Below are 19227 nucleotides of genomic sequence, written 5' to 3' on the forward strand. Positions count from 1 at the left end.
GATTACAGCAGAAGATCATGGAGCAGTTACCATGAATATCGACAGCATGTCAGCTATCAATTCGGCGAAGAATCCGATATCACATGAACCAAGCAAACACATCAAAATGAGGTTTCATTATCTTCGAGAGCAGGTAACTAAAGGGAAGGATAATCTTCGAAGCAACATGTTGTTTGGCACAAGATGTGTCGAAGCAGCATGTTACTTGACATAATATGTGTCGAAAAGCTTAGTCTATCGAGTTGTATGTAGTTGTCGAAGTGTCGAAGCAACACAGTATTTCGACTTGAGTCTAAAATAGGTATTTTGGGCTTTTATGTGTTGGGCTTTGACTTAGGGAGAAAACAAACCTAAAACTATAAATAGAGGGAGTAACCCCTATTTTGTAATAAGTTGAGTATTTACATAATTTGCAGTTGCAAGTGAATAAGAGGTTTTCCACAATCATCATCTTCTTCCTTTAAATTTTTGTAAACCCTAACCATTTTTTTTCTCAAACTTTCTTTCTTGTTTTCTTCATTGTCACTGTGTAGCGATAAAGAATTGTTCAAATACTTGAATTTAATTTCAACAAATATTAGTGGTGAAAAAAATTGATTTTAATAATTTACTATAATAATAAAATATTCTCTTTTAATATTTAGGACATTTTGTGAACAAATAGTAAAAGTAAAAGAGGGATTCATACTCATAAATTTACTTGTCGTTATTATATTTTTCAATTTACAATTAAATCATTAAGCCACGCCTCTGTTCAACAAACTCTTTCGGTTAGGCTACTTTCGAACGTACATGTAAGTTTTGACAACATTTTACATGCCATGTAATTTTATGTGCCATTTCAATTATAACATTAGGTGTCACTTTCTAAAATCATTTTTCTTTCATTTTCTTCTATGCCATCTTTTAAAATCACGTCTCTTTCATTTTCTTTCTATGCATGTATTTTATATGTCACCTATTAAAATCATATATCTTTAATTTTTTACCATGCATGTATTTTGTGTTGAACACATATTGTATTTGTCCCATTGTATAAAAATACTAATAAGTTTTTGTTCTCTCATAAATTTTTCGCCATAAAAGTTTTTTTTCTCTTTCATATTTCTCACTCACCTATAAGATTTATGGAGTGTTCTTAACACCTTTGATGCTTTTAAGTTTGCTATCCAACCTAAAAAAATTAATCGAAAGAGACTTCAATTTCAATCCCTTAAAAATATTTTTTTTAAATATTTTTTTTATTTTTATATTAATAATCCTCTTATTCAATAACTTAAATTGATATTTTTACATAGAATTATTTTTTGTTTTAATTATTTTTACATTTTGGATGAGTAGAAAAAACTCGTTCTCTTCAATATTTTAAGCTGAAATAAAATATGAAAAAATATTTTCTTTTTTTTATATTAAATATTTATCATAAAAGCAATATAGCCTAACATTTCATTTAAATGTAAATATTTATCATTGAAGATTGTCTCAGTTGATAATTAGTTGGTTAATATATCAAAAGATCGTGAATTCAACTTTTTTTTTATATGAGAATATTTTTGATAAGTTTAATTTCCTTTTTTCGAAGTCATCCAATTTAGGGATGATAAAAAAATTCATCTTTAAGTATCTATGGGTAAAACTCGTGACGGATACGAGTTAAATAATTTAATAGGTATTCATAAGTAAAATAAATGAATATTTAGTTATCTATTTTTTACGGGCTTGGATACAGATCTGATAATACTATATCCGTGAGTATTTGTATCTGTTAATAATTATCAAAATTATTTAAACATTAATTTGTTTAATCTAAAATTATTACTATGATTATGTTAAATATGAAATTACTATTATTTTATTGAATCATATAACTATTAGATAAAAGAAGAAATAAAATGAATGTGATTTATTTTTTATTATTATGTGTTAAATTTGGAAATGTTTTTCTGTAAAAAGGATAATAAAATTTAATTAATTATATTATTACAAAAAAATAAAAAATAATATTCATAAATATCTCTGATGATATCTCTAAATTAATGAATATCTGACAAATATTCACATATATGAGATAAATACAGGTATCATATTTATATGGTTCCATTGTTATCTCAAAATAATAAATACAACTCTTTTATCCTTAAAGCAATTTCAAGTCTAGTTGTAATAAGTATTATAAGAGTAGATTTTAGAAAGAAGTCTCCTCAATTATAAGAAAGATATTAGAAAATACTAGAATACAAAAGATGTATAATTTAAAAAGAAGGTGGATTTTATGCTATTTCCCGTCAATAACTTTTGTTCATTTGATTAATCAATATAAAGGTTTTTCAGATCAAATATATTTCATTTTGTTATAATAATTAAGAAAATTATTATTATTTAAAAATATTAATCTAAATTGTCAAACTTAAAATAACAATGATAAATTATTGGTGATTTATAATTTGTCAAAAGATAAAATAGTAATACCAATTATTTACTTAGTATAATAGTAATATTTCTACTAGTATAAATACCTTCATTGGCAAAAATTATCTTGAAAGACATAAGTGTTACCATTCTACTTTTTTCCTCGTTTTCTTTTAGTTTGATATTATAATTAGATTAGGAGATATAATTCATTCTTCGGTTTTGTTTCATACTAATTCGCACAAAGAAACATTTCTCTTTGTAATTAATTAATTTAATTTTACTACTAATGCGGGTAAACGAATACTGACACGTGTATTGAGGTACCCATAGAGTACGGGTACGGGTATAAATATTGGTGCCCATGTGGGTATGGGCTTGGATACGAGAAATTTTTCAAACCGCGGATAAGAAAAATATTATCCTGCGCAAATCCTACACATTGTCATCCCTATCAGCTACTAACTTTTATATTTAGTGGAGGTTTAAAAATCCATATATAGTCATTAACCTTTATATTTAGTGGAAGTTTAAAATCTCATATGTTGTTACTAACCTTTATATTTAATGGAGGTTTAAAACCTCATATGAAGTTACTAACTTTTATATTTAGTGGAGGTTTAAAACCCATATGCAAATACTAACTTTTATATATAGTGGAGGTCTAAAACCTCATATGCATATACTATTTTTTTTATCATATGTGTTCATTTACCTTATATGTTATATTTTATAATTATTTATAACACTTATAACGGTTAGATGATATTTAACACACTTAAAATTTGGCTAGATATTTTTTTATCACACTTAACCTTTTTCTTTTTCCTTTTCCCCAACGGTAATACAACGACAAATTTTCAAAATTACATCTATAAATACTTTAACTTCTTTCATTACTTTTACACCATTCTCAAAATATTTATACATCTTCTTCAAATGGCTAAATTCCTTCTTTTATTCATCACTCTACTTGTCATTATTTTGTTCCTTATCGGTATTATCAAGCATGAAGATTTAGGTAAAGATTTTGTAGTATTAATGATATTTATTATTTTACCATTACTAGTCTTAGCTTGATTTAGATTTGGTGGTTTTTAGTCTTAGCTTGATTTATTAATAAAGATTTGTGAATAAAACATGGTCATGGTTTTTGTAATCGTTGTTATTAAATCTATTGATTCTTTTTGGTTTATGCGTTAGATATTGATTGTGTTAATATGAATTATAGATATAATCACGTCAAATCTTAAGCATCAATTCAAAATTCTAAACATAACTGGAGACAACTTCATAACTTGGAACAACAATTTAATAGAGTACCTTACATGTGAGGGACTTAACAAAATCCTTGAAGGAGAAAATTATGGAAAATCAACAGACGACCCAGATGAAATGGCAAAGAAAAAGTCAAAAGTGAATAGAATAATCAAACACCATCTTGATGATGGATTGCAAACAAAACACTCAAATTCGAAAAATCCCAAGATTTGTGGGACAAATTTAAAGATAGAATTGGACATCGGAAGAAAGTCATGTTACCCTCATTAATGGATCAGTGGAACAAGTTAAGGTTCCAAGATTATAAAAGTGTTGTTTCATATAACTTTGCTGTTCACCAGATTATAACAAAGTTAGAATTTTGTGGCACAATTATAACTGAAAACGAAAAGTTAATTTTTTTTCAACTTTCCATGGATCCCATGTATTATTGCAACAACAACATAGAATGAGGAAATTTGCTGAGTATTCTAATTTAGTCGCAGTCCTTCTAGTGGCAAAACAAAATAACAAACTTTGTATAAACAATCACCAGTCACAACCCACAGGAACGATAACATATCCTGAAATTAATGCCACAACCTTTAATCGTGGACATGGTGGCTTTAATAGTCTTAAGAGACGTGGTGGTCATGTTTGTTCTAATGGTAATAATGGTCTTGCTCGTTTTGATAGCCACAGTCGAGGAGGATATCATGGTCGGAATTTTTTCCACGGTCGAAACCATTTTCATGGTAGAGGACGTGGACGAGGTCGTATGAATAATTATAGATCTCCCAGATATGACCAAAATAATTAGAATCGCCGAGGAAGGGGTAAGTATATATAAGAAGGTCCCTCGAGGAATTATGAGGATGTATGCTACAGATGAGGAAGAAAGGCCATTGATCTAAGGTGTGTAGAACACCAGAGCATTTGTGTAAAAGACAAATGGCATTCGTAGAGGAAAAAAGAAAAGAAGTTAATTTTAATGAGATTGAACCCATAAATGATAATACCTATTTTGAGGGAGGTGAAAGAAATTAAGTAACTATTTAAAAATATGTATTTGAATAATTTATGGTGTAATTATATTACTTTTATATTTTTACTTTGGGTTTATTTAAGAGTGTGTAGGTTGTGTAATATTTGCTTTATATATAATGATGAATGTGTCTTATTGATTTACACTCTCTTTGATCTTATTTCTATTTTTAAGAAGGCTAGACATGGAAAATATCAAAGACATTTGCATTCCGGAAGTGGAACTACCCGCACGATCCTCAAAAGTAAGTAATATTTTACTGATATAAAACCTACCAATGGTATAATAAATACAATCTCAGGTCCAACTGATTTGATAGAAGCAACATGTAATGCTATGTTCATATTACCAAATAGAACAAAATTTGTCATTAGTAATGCTTTATACTCTCTAAAATCAAAAGACAAATTTGTTGAGTTTTAATAACATATATCGTCAAGGATATGATACTGAAACTTTAACTGAAGGTAATGTGAAAGAAATTAATATTACTTCTAATGTTTTGGGAAAGAAGAAAACTTTAGAAAAACTACCAATATTGCCTTCTAGATTACATTATACATATATACATGAAATTGAATGCAATTTAGTAGTAAAATAAGATCCCAAAATTGTGACTTTATGGCATGACCATTTAGGTCTTCCTGGTTCAATAATGATGCGTAAAATAGTTGAAAGTACACATGGTCATCCATTGAAAAATTTAAAACTTACCAAAGAAGATAGACCATGTGAAGCTTAATCTCTTGGAAAACTAATAATAAAGCATTCATCAGACAAGATTCAGACATAATCACCTGCATTTCTTGAAAGAATTCAAGGATATATATGTAACACCCCGAATTTAATTAAATTGGTTAATTAAATTATTGAAGGATTTAAATATGGATTTAGTGGAATTTGGATGGCCGATATTATATTAAGGGCATATTTGGAATTATTAAATTAAAGTCGGATAGTCGGAAAATAATATTAAGAATAATATTATTTATAAGTCGGAATTATTATATTGAAGGAATTATTATTATAAGTGATATAATTGATTATTTGAGTTATATCTCTTATTGGGCCTAAATTGATTTTGGAGAATATTAAATAAAGAGAGGATTTAAGAAAATTATACCCCGTACCCCTACATTTATCCCAATACCCCTACAATTTTAAAAAAAATCCCAATTTTGTCCTTATTAAATTTTTAACTTTTCTTTTTTATTTTTTATTTTTCCATTTTTACTGTATGTACGGACGAAAACATGCAGAATTCTGGTGAGTAAAATCCAAAACCGGACAACCCAGGGGTGGGTGTTCCGGTTCCTTTTTTTTTCAATTTTACTGAACCGGATATCCCAGAATTGGGTGTTCCGGTTTGTTACCTTTTTTTTCATTTTTTTTTTAATTTTTTTAATTTGTTGATGCTGTTGGGACTCTTGTTCTTCCTTCTCAGCCTATGGCTCAGGTTCTTTCTCTTCCAATTTCACACTATTCAATTCTTTTATTCTTTTTAATTTTAATTATTGACAGTTTTTTTAAATTTTTTATTTATTTATTGTGTTGTAGATATATAGAAAGATTGGAGAGAAATATGGAGTGAAGTATTCAGAGGAAGAGATTTTGTAGAAGAGCTTATAGTCAGCCTTGGGGTAAATCTCGTCTCAGGTTCGTTATTGCTCTTCGATCCCTTTCCAACTTTTGCAATTTTATATATTATATTAATAAATTCATGTATTTGTATGAAGATTTTTGTACGGAAAAAAAATTGAAAAAAAAGAACCGGAATACCCACATAGGGGATATCCGGTTAGTAAAAAGTAACAAACCGGAACACCCAATTTTGAGATATCCGGTTCAGTAAAATTGAAAAAAAAAGGAACCGGAACACCCATCCCTGGGTTGTCCGGTTTTGGATTTTACTCACTAGAATTCTGCATGTTTTCGTCCGTACATACAGTAAAAATGGAAAAATAAAAAACAAACAAGAAAAGTTAAAAATTTAATAAGGACAAAATTGGGATTTTTTTAAAATTGTAGGGGTATTGGGATAAATGTAGGGGTACGAGATATAATTTTCAGGATTTAAACACTAAGCCCAATTGGTTTTATATTAGGGTTTTAGAGATTTGGGAAAGAGGGAGTTGTCATAATGAAGAAACAAGAATAGAAGAGAAAGAGGCAAGACTATGGAGAAGAAGAAGAAGAAGCTTGAAGATTTTTCATTCATGGTGTCAAGTAAAGATGCAATTAGAGACCCATTGAGTTGCTTCTATTGATAAAGTAAGGGTGGGGTTCTCTTCCTATAGTGGGGCTTATGAAATCTTGTATGTAGGGGAATTGGGTGTGTAAATTACTGCATTAACTTGTGTTGATAGTTGCTGGAAATTGGAATTAGATTCTTATGTTTATATGAACTGTTGGAATTTGTTCTTCATGAATATGAACTGATGATGGTACTGTAGCCTTGTTTAATTGTTGGATTCATGAAACTAATTAATTCTTGAGTCATGTATATATATGATAATGTCATGCAACACCGAATAATAAATGAGGAAATTACCAATGTTTCTCCAGGAGTCTAGATTATCCAATTGACCTTGAAATGGTTTAATCATATAGCCTTCAGTGTCTTCGTATCATGTAGTTCAAAATGTTTGGAAGGCATGTCCTTTAAAACTCTACAGTGAATTATTTTATTGCTAAGACTTAACAGCTTGTTTGGTTTGTGAAAACGACATTTGTTTTCATTTCTTGTTTTTACTTTTAATTATAAAAATACCATAGTTTATCTCACTTTGTTTCATAGTGTATCGAGAAAACAATAAGTAGCATAATGAAAATAAAATTCCATGTTATGTTGTACTGTAGCGATATATATATAAGGTAGAGTAGAAACAGTAGCAAGAACATATGTACTCAAAACAGTCCCATTGACCGAATAGCGGAATTAAACGGTATAATTAGTTGTTCGGAATTTGATAAAAATTTACGTAGTAGCTAAGTTTAATTAGTAGATTAACATGGTGGTGTTATTTTGTTGAAATTGTGATATTTTACAAATCGACTGAAATTGTGTTTGGTTTAAATATTCTTTATAAATAAATTATAATAATTTAATAGAATTGTCAATAGAGTTGTTAGAGTTGTCAATAGAGTTGTTAGAGTCGACAATAAGTTGTTAGAGTTGTTTTGAATTATTAAGAGTCATATTTTTATTTGTTTTGAGTAATTCTGACATGTTTAGAGTTGTCAGTGTATAACGTCGGTGTTTGTTTTTTTCATTGGAACTTTAACAATTCATATCTTTTGAACCGTAACTCCGTTTGAGTCTCCGTTCGAGGCGTTAGAAAGCTAGCGCGATATTCTTTTCAATTAAAATGGTTTTGAGCAATAGAATGCTAGAAATTAGAAATGGAGTAGAAATTGAAGTGAATTAAATTAATATAGTGTGATTATTAATTGGTTGATTAAATTAATAGTTGAATTAATTTCAATGTGTTTAATTGATTGGAATATAATTTGGAATTAGACCAACTATTAGGTTTGTCGGTAAAGTACGATATTTTGAGAATTTATCCGTAATTGTGTTTTGGCTTGAATATGTATGTTGAGAAATATATATTGCTATGCCAATGATGTTGTTTTGATATTGATTCTATGTGAGTAGTTGGATAGCATTAATTTTAATGATTAATTGCTTGATTTTAAAAGTGTATGTTCATATATAATTGGCAAAATGAGAATTAACATGAGATAGTATGGTTACTAGTGTTAATTGGATTTTGTGAATCGTAATGGATTAATTGGCCTTTTATATGTGAATAATATCTATGTGTTGTGAATATTGTGTACAATTGGTGGATAATTCATAGAGTTGGATTATTGTGGTATGCGGTAAGTTAAGATTGAAGAGATAATCTTAATTGTATATATTGTTGTTAATTGTACATTCATTCATAGCATAGTCGGCTTTATTGTGGAAGCGGTAAAACTGTGGGTTCACATGGTATTAGACGGTGATCCTTGAATGGAAATAGACGTAGATTACGTTGATCCTTAATTGGAAACATGCGTAGTAGCTTTGATCTTGTCCGGATCGGAAGCGGCTTGGATTCTAGAGTGAATTCGGAAAGCGGTAAACTATATGTTTACATTTGGTGGCTTCGATCTTGTCCGGATCTGAAGTGTGGCTAGATTCTATATGAATCGGAAGCGGTGGAACTTTGGGTCCACATTGGGTACCACATGCATAGCGTCACATGTCTTGCATTGAGTCACATTGAGGTCATGTGATGTTTGAATATATGCATTTATGTGATTTTTATGTGTACATGAGATGTGATAATTGAAATTGGTGATGTTTGGATACATAATTGGTTGAATGTGTGAATATGTGATAATGATGAATTGTGTATATATTTGGAATAATAGTATTGAATCCTGTGAGTATTATACGATTGAACTTCGTGCATACTTAAATATGTGAAATTTATTGGATGATACTATTTACATGATTATGACTTGTTGTACGATGAAAAGTATGTGAGATTAATGAACTGTGGAAGTATGATGTGTATGGTAACTGTTGATACTTGCGATGTAATGATTTTATATGTCTGAATCCTAGTATGCAAATTATCATACGCCCACTTATATGATTTGATATCTCACCCCTTTCTCTTGTTTCGCCGTTGCCTTTATATTGGTAACGTGCAGGTATTCAAGTATGAAGATTTAGTTGTCGTTACTCGAGTCGGTTGTCGCTCTGATACGTAGCACTCTGGGGGAAACGATTTATGTCATTCATGACGTTGCTGTTTAATTGTGTTATCTTGGTGGAACAAAATGATAAAATAACTGAAGATATTTTATTGAATACTTGTTTAAGTGATTCCGCTGTGTTTTAATAAAATAAGTTATTCTGTTTCAAAGGTGTTATGTATCCGCTTTATGCGACGAGTTGATTTGTTTTGTTTTGATTATGTGACGCCTCATTTGTTTATTGAGAAATTTTGAAACTCTGATTTATATATATTTGTCGGGTAAAAATGGGGTGTTACAATATATGTGTGGACCAATCCACCCACCGCCAATACCATTCAGGTGTTTCATGGTATTAATTTATGCATCTAGTAGATGGTCATATGTATGTTTATTGTTAAGTCGTGATATGGCATTTGCAAAATTTCTTGCACAAATACTTAAACTTAGAGCTCAATTTTCTGATTATGGTATAAAGAAAATTAGACTTGGAAATGATGGTGAATTTACATATGTATCATTTAATAAATATTTCATGTCAATTGGAATTACTGTGGAACATCTTGTTCCTTATGTACATACACAAAATGGTTTAGCTGAGTCATTAATCAAACGTCTTCAATATATTGATATTTCAAATCTGAAGAAATCCATAATAAAATTATTCTAATTCAAGCAGCTATAGCTGAAGACCAAAATAATAAAGTCAAAGAGCAAAGCTCCCAACAAATGTCTATGGGAAATTTAAAGAACTTCTTTCAGAGAAAATATCCTAATGAATCGGAAAAAGAAATTATGGTTAGAACTTCTTTCAGGGTAATTAATATTTATCCCATCATTTTTACTTCTTAAAGAATTTCTAACCTTTTCAGAAAAGAAATGGGGTAAACCATCAATAAATTTGACTTTCCAGTGGATAGAATTAGGGTTAATTGGTAAACTCTAGACAAAAAGGTATCTTTATACCATCTAAAATGTGTAAGAGAAAGATATCTTAGATTCTGAAGTAGAGTTTGAAGTTTTTCTCCAACAGGGATATTGGTTCCAACAAAATGTTGAAGGATAGAGAGACACAATGTATAAACCGCATCTTCTTCACATGTGGTGGCAATACCACTTAATCCGATTCCAGGAGCTTCGGACTTAAAATTTTTCTTATGGTGAAGAATATCTTTTTTCTGACTTTCAGTGAGATAATGATCCCACCAGCCTCTTAATTGACCAACAAATCCAGTTGATATGAAGGAGGCAATATCTCTGTTAGAATTTTCATGTTGTTTACAAAAAGTTGAATACATAATTATTCTATGTATTGTATCCACGATTTGCTTGTCATTTAATCCATCAATATTCCATTCATAAATTGGGTGTACCTTTCATGCTAAAACTCGTTATTGACAAGGTTTCTTAGATTACTACCTGGAGAATAATCTAACATTATAACGGGAAGTCCATATCTGAGGGAGTAGGTGATTCTACTCTAGGAGGATTTGGTTTTTGATATATACCATGGGGAATTTTATTTTTGCTAAGTCTTATATTTTCAACGACTTCTATTTCTTCTCTTAATTGAGAAGTTGAGGGTCTAGCTAATTGACTAGGAGCAGAGTAAAATTCATTTATAGAATTCACAGAATGTCTTCCAAACATAGATCTAGGTATTCTAATAATTCTTTTAGAGCTAAAATTTATCTCTAAATCTCCTTCACTACACTGGATTATTTGATCAACATCCTTATTAAGGATAGGTTCCGGTTTAATGGCCCGAGGAAGGTTCCAGGTTTCTGGAAAATTAATTTCATCCCATTTTAGCAACCTATTAGTTGCAACATTAGATGTTAGCAAATTAGTTTGAACTAAAGTAGTAGTTCCTGGAAACGATATTTGTTTAGCTTTAGGGTTTAAAGTGGTAAGAACTTTGTAATAAACCCTTAACATATAGCCATAATTTCACTACCAGGTTTGAAATTGTAACCATTGGTATGAATGGTTAATTGGAGAGCATCTAATAAATCTTTATCAAACATAGATAAGCTTATATTGATAGATGTAAAGATTTTAAACAATGTTTAGCTGCTTTAATTGAGACAAGTCTGTGTCATGAAATATATATATATATATATATATATATATATATATATATATATATATATATATATATATATATATATATATATATATATATATCACAATTTCTCTCGTTATTCTAAGGAGATTCCTAGTCCTCGAACTCTAGGCTAGTTATTCTTTTCCCTAACAAATACGGATCCTGTGAGTTTTGCATAATAATTAGGACATTTACGATGCAGTTTAGCTCAGTTTTAAGGGAAAAGAACCATCTAATTCAAAAGTAAAATTATTTACTATTTAATTTTAAAAGACTAATTAAAAATTCTGATCCAATCCAATTCAATTTTTTTTCTGAAGAGTTGAATGTATCTTCACAATTCAATTTAAAACCGTTTAATTTAAAATAATTTTTGAATGTTGAAATTACAAATTATAATTTTTAATTAATATTAAAATTATGGGTTAATAGTAATTCAACCCCCTGTAATGTTAGCGAATTTTGCTTTCCCCCCTCCCTACCTTTTGGCAACGGTTTTTTCAAAAAAAACGTTGCCAAAACCTGCCTTTGGCAACGGTAGCGGGTAAACCGAAACACGCTCATATTATAGGGGGGTAAACAACTATTAACCCTAAAATTATTATAATACTTTAAAATAATAAGTCAGAGGTAATATACAATAGGGGTGGCAAAATGGGTCGTGGCCCGTCGGGCCGGCCCGCGCACCAGCCAAAAATGGCGGGTTGGGTTGGGAATTTAGGCCCGCCGCTCGCCAAAGCCCGCCCCGCCAAAACCTGTCGCCCGCCATACCCGCCCCTCCTTCAAAACTCACTCTTTTTTTAGTTAATTCTAGTAATTGCAATTCTTGATGGTTTATTTTATACATTTATTTATAAATATATATGTAATATTTTTTAAGTAAATTTGTTAAAAAGTTGCTTTTATAAAAAATTGTTTTAAAAAATAAGTGAAAAGTTTAATTAAAAGGTAAAAAAGCCTATTAATCTATTAAAAATATATATAAATAAAAATATGCGGGTAAGCCCACCGCCCGCCAACCCGCCATCTTGGCGGGGAGGGCATGACTTTTATGCCCATTTAACTTGGCGGGCATGCCCGTCCTGCTCACTTTTTGGCGGACATAAGACGGGGCGGACGGCGGGCGGAGCGGGCGGCCCGTTTTGCCACCTCTAATGTACAACATATATCTAACAAATAATAAATTGACCTAATATATTAGAGCATCTCTTATTCTATCCTATATCCTATAGGATAAAACTGGAAATGCACATCTGAATAAAGCTAGAAATGTATTATCGGCTCCTAATAAACAATAACATATACAACCAAAAAATAGTATTGAAAAGGGTTTTGTGTTTGTATGTTTTCGTTGAGCTAGCTCATTCATGGCGGAATCGGATATTGAAAAGCATAGGATTCGAGTGAGAAAAACAAAGAAAAGCGAGTGGGAAAGAGAGGAGAGAAACGAGTCTAATATTGAGAATTTTTTTATTGACCCCTAATTTTTTTGGTCTCCCGTGTCAAAATCTCCAGAATGTCTCTATATTTCGAATATGCATCTCTGAAGGCACCCCTCACTAAAAAAAAAGTTGATTTCGGAAGTGCACTTCCGAAAATACCAAAAATAAAGTTTTCGGAGATGTATTTCCGAAAACACCAATAAAAAAGTGTTCTCGGAGATGCATTTCCGAAATCAACATTTTTTTTTAGAGAGAGAGGTGCCTTCGGAGATGCATTAGTCTTGAATTGTTTCGGATATGCATTTCCAAAAAAAATCAATAATTATTAAGAAATTAAAATCAAGGTGAATCAATACAATTAATAGTATAATTAATTGTGTTAATTAGAATAAATTATTAAATATATATCATTATAATCAAATATAATAATAATAATAATATTAATCTAATAATATTTAAACTAACATTTTATTTTTATAAAAAAAAAAAATAATAATAATAATAAAGATATTTATTTTCTATTTTTTTTATGAGACAAAAATTATTTTATAAACTAATTTTCAAAAACAATTTTATAGTTATAAAAAAATATTTTATAAACAAATATAAATTAAAAACACTCTAACTTATATAAAATTATTTTAATTTTCAAAATTTCTTAATCGATTTTAAAGTTAATAATTATTTTACTAACTTATATAAATTAAAAATATTCTAATTTCATAAGTAAATTTTGAATTATATAAAATTAAATATATAATTTATTTATTCATTAAATAAAATTAAGACAAAATTTTCTTTTAATTTCTTTAAACTAAATGAAAAATGATTTTTTATCATAATTAATTATTAAAATAATTTTTTATTTTTTATTTTTATTTATTATTTTGAAAAACTATGTAATTTGAAATTTATATTAAAATATGAATAAAATAATAAATAATTTTATTCTTATTTGATTTATTTTATTTTAAAATTTTGCTGAATAATTAATTTTTTATATAATCATAATTATTGTGTATTAGTTATAGTTTTAGTAATTATTAATATGAAATTTATTTATTAATTTTAATTGAAATTAGAATAGAAATATCAACAGGATAATTATCATTATTATTATTTATAACTTATAAATTATATCAATTTAATAATATATGAATTAATCAAATATCCCAAAAAAAATAATTTTTGGGATATTTTCGGATATACATATCTGATTAATCAAAATCTCTATTTTTTTGGTGTTTCGGAGATGCATATATGAAATAACCAAAATCTCAATTTTTTTCAGAGATGCATTTCCGAACTCTAGAAAAATCTAGAAAAATATTTACTTCAGAAATGCATTTCCGAAGTCCGAAGTAGGGGTATTTAGGAGTTTTCGCTGGGAATCACCCCATAGGGGGTCAGGAAAGAAATTATCCTAATATTTTGTGGCTTAACTTTTGTTTTATATTGTTTGGATTTTTGTTGAAAAATAAAAGCTTGAAATGAAGAAAGGAAAAGGAAAACGATGAAGCGAATAGAGAGAATTGTGTTTCGTGGACTAGCTTTTAAGTTTTGTTCCCTTTTAATAATTCCCAATAAAAACAATAAATTTGGATAATATGATAATAAAGGCGCCAGGTAACAAGAGATTATGTTATTGTTTATTAGGAACTGAAATTACATTTCCGATTTATACTCGAAGTGCATTTTCAGAATAAATTTTACCGGAAAATAGGGTAAATCTCAAAAACGAATGAATTATATGTGTGTGGGAATGCATATCGGAAATATATTTCCAGTAGAAAATTGTGGTATATTCTTATCTAAACACCAAACACTTGAACTTATTAGTAGAAAATTAAATTGTGGTCTCTAACTTATAAGTTTGTATTGCAATCTTGTGCAAAAAGAAAGTGCAATGAAAAAAGCACAAAGTTTAAGTCTAGTAAAGTATAACAAAAAAAGAAAGTCTAAAGAGAAAGTACAAAAAGTTTAAGAAATGAGCAAACAGCTTCTCAAGAAACACTGTCTCGTATAACTAAATATATCTCTCAGTGAGGAATGACTATAATGTTAGGCTTTCTGGGTTTTCAATGATTTTAGAGAATGTCTGAAGGAAGGCAGCCAGGTCAGCCCCATAAATTATTCGGTGATCAGCTGTTACATTCACCTAAAAAAGGAAAGTTAAGAATCAATTAATTTGACCCTGGGAAATTTAAAAAAAAATGATTCCATATAGTTCGTATCAAAAACGACATAAGAGAACCATCAGAACGAGTATTTGTCATTGTGCTTCTTATGATTCATGATATATGATGCATACCAGATGAAGAAAGAAAAATATTTTCTACCTTTTATCACCAAAGTGAGGTAGAAATTGATTCAAAGGCTTATTGACATATCTCTAACTTTACTCTAACTTTTCCATTATTTATTTTCTTAATTCTACAACTAAGATTATATCATAAACAAACAAAAAATGCTATAAAAAATAAACAAAAGAAAGTGTGTTTCTCTACAATATCTGCTAAAAGGGGATATCCATTTAACTGACTATGAAGGAAATAACACTGCACTCAAAATGATGGTTTGGAGACATTCCCAATTGTTGGTTTCTTGGTTCACACCCCAAACACGGCAGTGGAATTTGTTTGCAGAGAATCAGGTGTATAGATTTTTTTTTTCAAAAGGAAAAACAAAAACAAAACATTACAGAGGAAGTCGTGGTTGTAGGTCCTATGCGAGTATGCGACAATGAATATAAGAAACAGGTCCAGTTGTTTACCGTGCCCAGGAAAACTTAGCAGAAGAAATATGTTAAACTACAAAATCAGCCTATGTGGTATTTTAAAATGCACTTTAGCCCCTAGGAATCAATCGAGCTATCTGAAATAAGGTTCCTGTGAACCCTATCAATAAAAAAAGCTCAAGACAGAGTGTGAAAAGTTTCGATAATACTTTCATCAAGAGAGAAAGACTATATGATCTAGGCCAGATAAGAACAAAAGCATTCTGGATATTAAAAACTTCGGTTGATTTGGGTAAGAGGAGAAGGAATCAGAAATTCAGGAAATAGAAAATACAAAGGGTGCGCTTATGGGTGAGTTTCCTCGTTGAATATCAGAAATTCAGGAAATAGAAAATAGAAAGGGTGCGCTTATGGTGAATGTTTAAAAAGAGCCAGGAAAATAATTCTGCAGAAAAATACGTTCCTAAAGCATAACACCACCCAGATATAATCTAAAGTTTAGGCTATGACCCTACAACAGTTAACCCTTCTGAAAATTATATTGCTAGTGTGCCAAAATGCAAATGTATTCTAACTTTCTAAGGTTTATGCATTCATATGATGACCATGGTGCAATGACAGAAGTTTTTGCTTATGTTAACCCGGGTTTTATCTTTTGTTCGAATCATGAATGCGTAAACAGAAAGAAAAGAATATACTATATAACTCACCAGCATTTTATTTTTCACCCTGAAGAATCCATCTGCATCAGCCAGAACAGTAGGCTTTGATGCTCCGACAGCCATGATAGCCCCCTGAAAAAAACGAAAAAATGTTTAACCTCCCCAAAAATAAGGTTCAAACTACTAGAAAATTAGGCAGATAATCTCTCAATTTAACAAATAAGGAAGATGATAAATCAAAATCCTTGAAATAATCACTAACCTGGCCTGGTGGAAGAATGGCATCAAACCTGTCAACTCCAAACATACCCAAGTTGGAAAGCGTGAAAGTTCCTGCATTTAACCAACCAGGCACAAATAATATCGGGTTAGAACATTCAAGTAACATAGAAATCGAATTGCCAACAACAACAACAATAAACAAACCTGAATTATACTCATGAGGTTGCAATTGCTTTGAACGAGCCTTTGCAACTAGTTCTTTCCATTTTTGGGACAACAGATACAAGTCCAACTACAAGACAACAACAAAACAATCAACCAATGAAATTGAACAAAAACATAAACAGACAAACAAATCCAAATTCAGACCTTATCAGCATCTTGAAGAACTGGGGTTATCAAACCACCATTGATTGCCACGGCAACAGCAACATTAATGTTACTGTTATAGTGAAAGTTCTTGCCGTCTTTGCAGGTAGCATTGACAACTGGATGCTGAACAAGTGCCATGGCAGCAGCTTTGGCCAATATAGCAGTCATAGTAACACCCTTAGGTTTCACCTGAACATAAATAATTCAACATCACATTTCAAAGTCCCAACACAATAATGCTCAATTTCAACCATACATCACTAAAATTTCTAAATCAAACAATGCCATTATCATCATCATCATCATCATCATCATCATCATCATCACCGTCAACAGCATATATCAAACTTCAAAATCAAACCATGCCATTATCATCATCATTACCGTCATCATTATATATCAAATTTCAAAATCAAACAATGCCACTATCATCATTACCATAATCATCATATATCAAATTTCAAAATCAGACAATGCCAGTATCATCATATATCAAATTTCAAAATCAAACAATGCCAGTGTCATCAACAGCATTCATCAAATTTCCAAATAAAACAATGCCATTATAATCTTCATATCGAATTTCAAAATCAAACAATGTCATCATCATAATTATCATCATATACCAAATTTCAAAATTCAAATTTATACCTTCTCATATAGAGCATCAAGAGCATCCGTCGTAACCGGATATCCAACACGGAAAGTCGGCACAGATAAACTCTCCACCATATTCTTAGCAACAGCAGATTGCATAGTAGTAAAAGCAACATTACTCGAACCCGGCAACGCAGCCGGTGCAGCAGAAGAAGAACCAGCTTTCGGCTTCTCCGACGCCACCGGAGCAGAAGCTACCACCGAAGGTGCATTACTCTTTGACGGCACAATCCCTGCAGCAGCCTCCACATCAGCCGGAGTAATCCTCCCAAACGGACCAGTCCCGTTTACTGAAGCAATGTCAACTTTATGTTGTTTCGCAAGCTTCTTCGCCTGAGGTGTGGCGGTAATTTTCTTCGGACCATCAGAAACAGCCTTAATCGGTGGTGGCGGCGGGGGAGGAGACTGAGAAGAAACCACCGGAGGAGTGTCCGGTACTTCAGGAGGAGGAGAAGGAGAAGAACCAGAACCAGAACCGGATTTGACGGATTTGGCCTTAGCTTGAGCTTCAGCGATATCTTCAGCAGTTTCAGCGAGCAAACCAATCGGAGCACCTACTGGAGCAGTTTCACCTTCGGAAACAACAATAGCAGCAAGAATTCCATCATAGAAAGTTTCAACATCCATATCAGCTTTATCTGATTCAACAACAACAACACTATCACCTTTGGAGAGAGTGTCGCCTTCGGATTTGATCCACGAGACGATTTTACCCTCGGTCATGGTAGAACTGAGTGCGGGCATGAAGATTTCGCGGATCTTGGCTTGGATTTTGAAGGGACGGCGGCGAAGGGAGGAGGTGCGGGGGAGGATGAGAGTGGAGAAAGGGAGGGAAGTTGAGGTGCGGAGAGACGGAGATGGAGAAGCCATGGAGATTATCGAAGTGGAATGTGCGTTCATTTTGGAAAATGAGAGTGAAAATTGAATGGAATGACTTACGAGAGGGGCGGAGACGACGAGGGGGAGTTGAGGCCTGAGGGGTAGCTATGAAGTGGTTAGTCTTTTAAGTTCTCTCTATATACAAGTAGTGCTTGTTGTTCAACGATCTCACCGATGTAAAGGTTTTGTTTATTTATTATGGTCGATAGATACAACTTTATAATATTGATGAGCTTGTTTTTTTGGTTACAAACCTAGTTTATTATAATCAACACTCTCAAATGAATCGGAGTTTAAATATAGATCTAAAGAGAGTTATTTTTATTTAAGCTGTAAAAAATGTTAAAAAGATTATTGAATCCTCTTTATGAAATTGTCTTAATTTGTTAGAACTTTGAAGTCACTTCACTTATCACTTGTGCGATTTTATGTTTAAGCCTTCAAGAGTTTCTAAATTCAAGTTCTACTCTTCTTTTTTTCTGACCAAGATTTTTATTGTTAGAGTTTTATATTCTCTTAATTAATTTATTATTGATTCCTTTGAATTTTATTTGATTTTTCATATTTTGATAGTTAGGATTTTGTCTTCTCTTTTAAATGATCATTGAATATGTTGGATTTTATTTTTATTTAGAGTTATTTTAATTGATCGATAATCAATTTAGGGATGGCAAACAAACCCG

At 30.8% G+C, this 19227-nt stretch overlaps 1 protein-coding gene across 1 annotated transcript; it reads right to left on the reverse strand.

Moving 5' to 3' along the window:
* Nucleotides 1-14866: 14866 nt before the first annotated feature.
* LOC131642623 (dihydrolipoyllysine-residue acetyltransferase component 4 of pyruvate dehydrogenase complex, chloroplastic-like) lies at nucleotides 14867-18751 on the reverse strand. The gene is made up of 6 exons (XM_058912852.1): nucleotides 17660-18751; nucleotides 17006-17197; nucleotides 16841-16928; nucleotides 16677-16747; nucleotides 16463-16546; nucleotides 14867-15173 (listed from the first exon to the last, which is right to left on the reverse strand). Exons 1-6 carry the CDS (start codon nucleotides 18563-18565, stop codon nucleotides 15069-15071), a joined length of 1446 nt encoding a protein of 481 aa, XP_058768835.1. The 5' UTR covers nucleotides 18566-18751; the 3' UTR covers nucleotides 14867-15068.
* Between the last annotated feature and the right edge of the window lie 476 nt (nucleotides 18752-19227).

This window comes from Vicia villosa, linkage group LG1 (assembly GCF_029867415.1).
Source record: "Vicia villosa cultivar HV-30 ecotype Madison, WI linkage group LG1, Vvil1.0, whole genome shotgun sequence".
Lineage (NCBI taxonomy): Eukaryota > Viridiplantae > Streptophyta > Magnoliopsida > Fabales > Fabaceae > Vicia > Vicia villosa.

Excerpts from the sequence above, each read along its gene's own strand:
- LOC131642623 (XM_058912852.1), bottom strand. The coding sequence starts at position 18,565 with ATGAACGCACATTCCACTTCGATAATCTCCATGGCTTCTCCATCTCCG. Across the intron at positions 17,198-17,659 it reads TTGATGCTCTATATGAGAAG|GTGAAACCTAAGGGTGTTAC; the intron begins GTATAAATTTGA and ends ATTTATGTTCAG. Across the intron at positions 16,748-16,840 it reads ACCTCATGAGTATAATTCAG|GAACTTTCACGCTTTCCAAC; the intron begins GTTTGTTTATTG and ends GGTTAAATGCAG.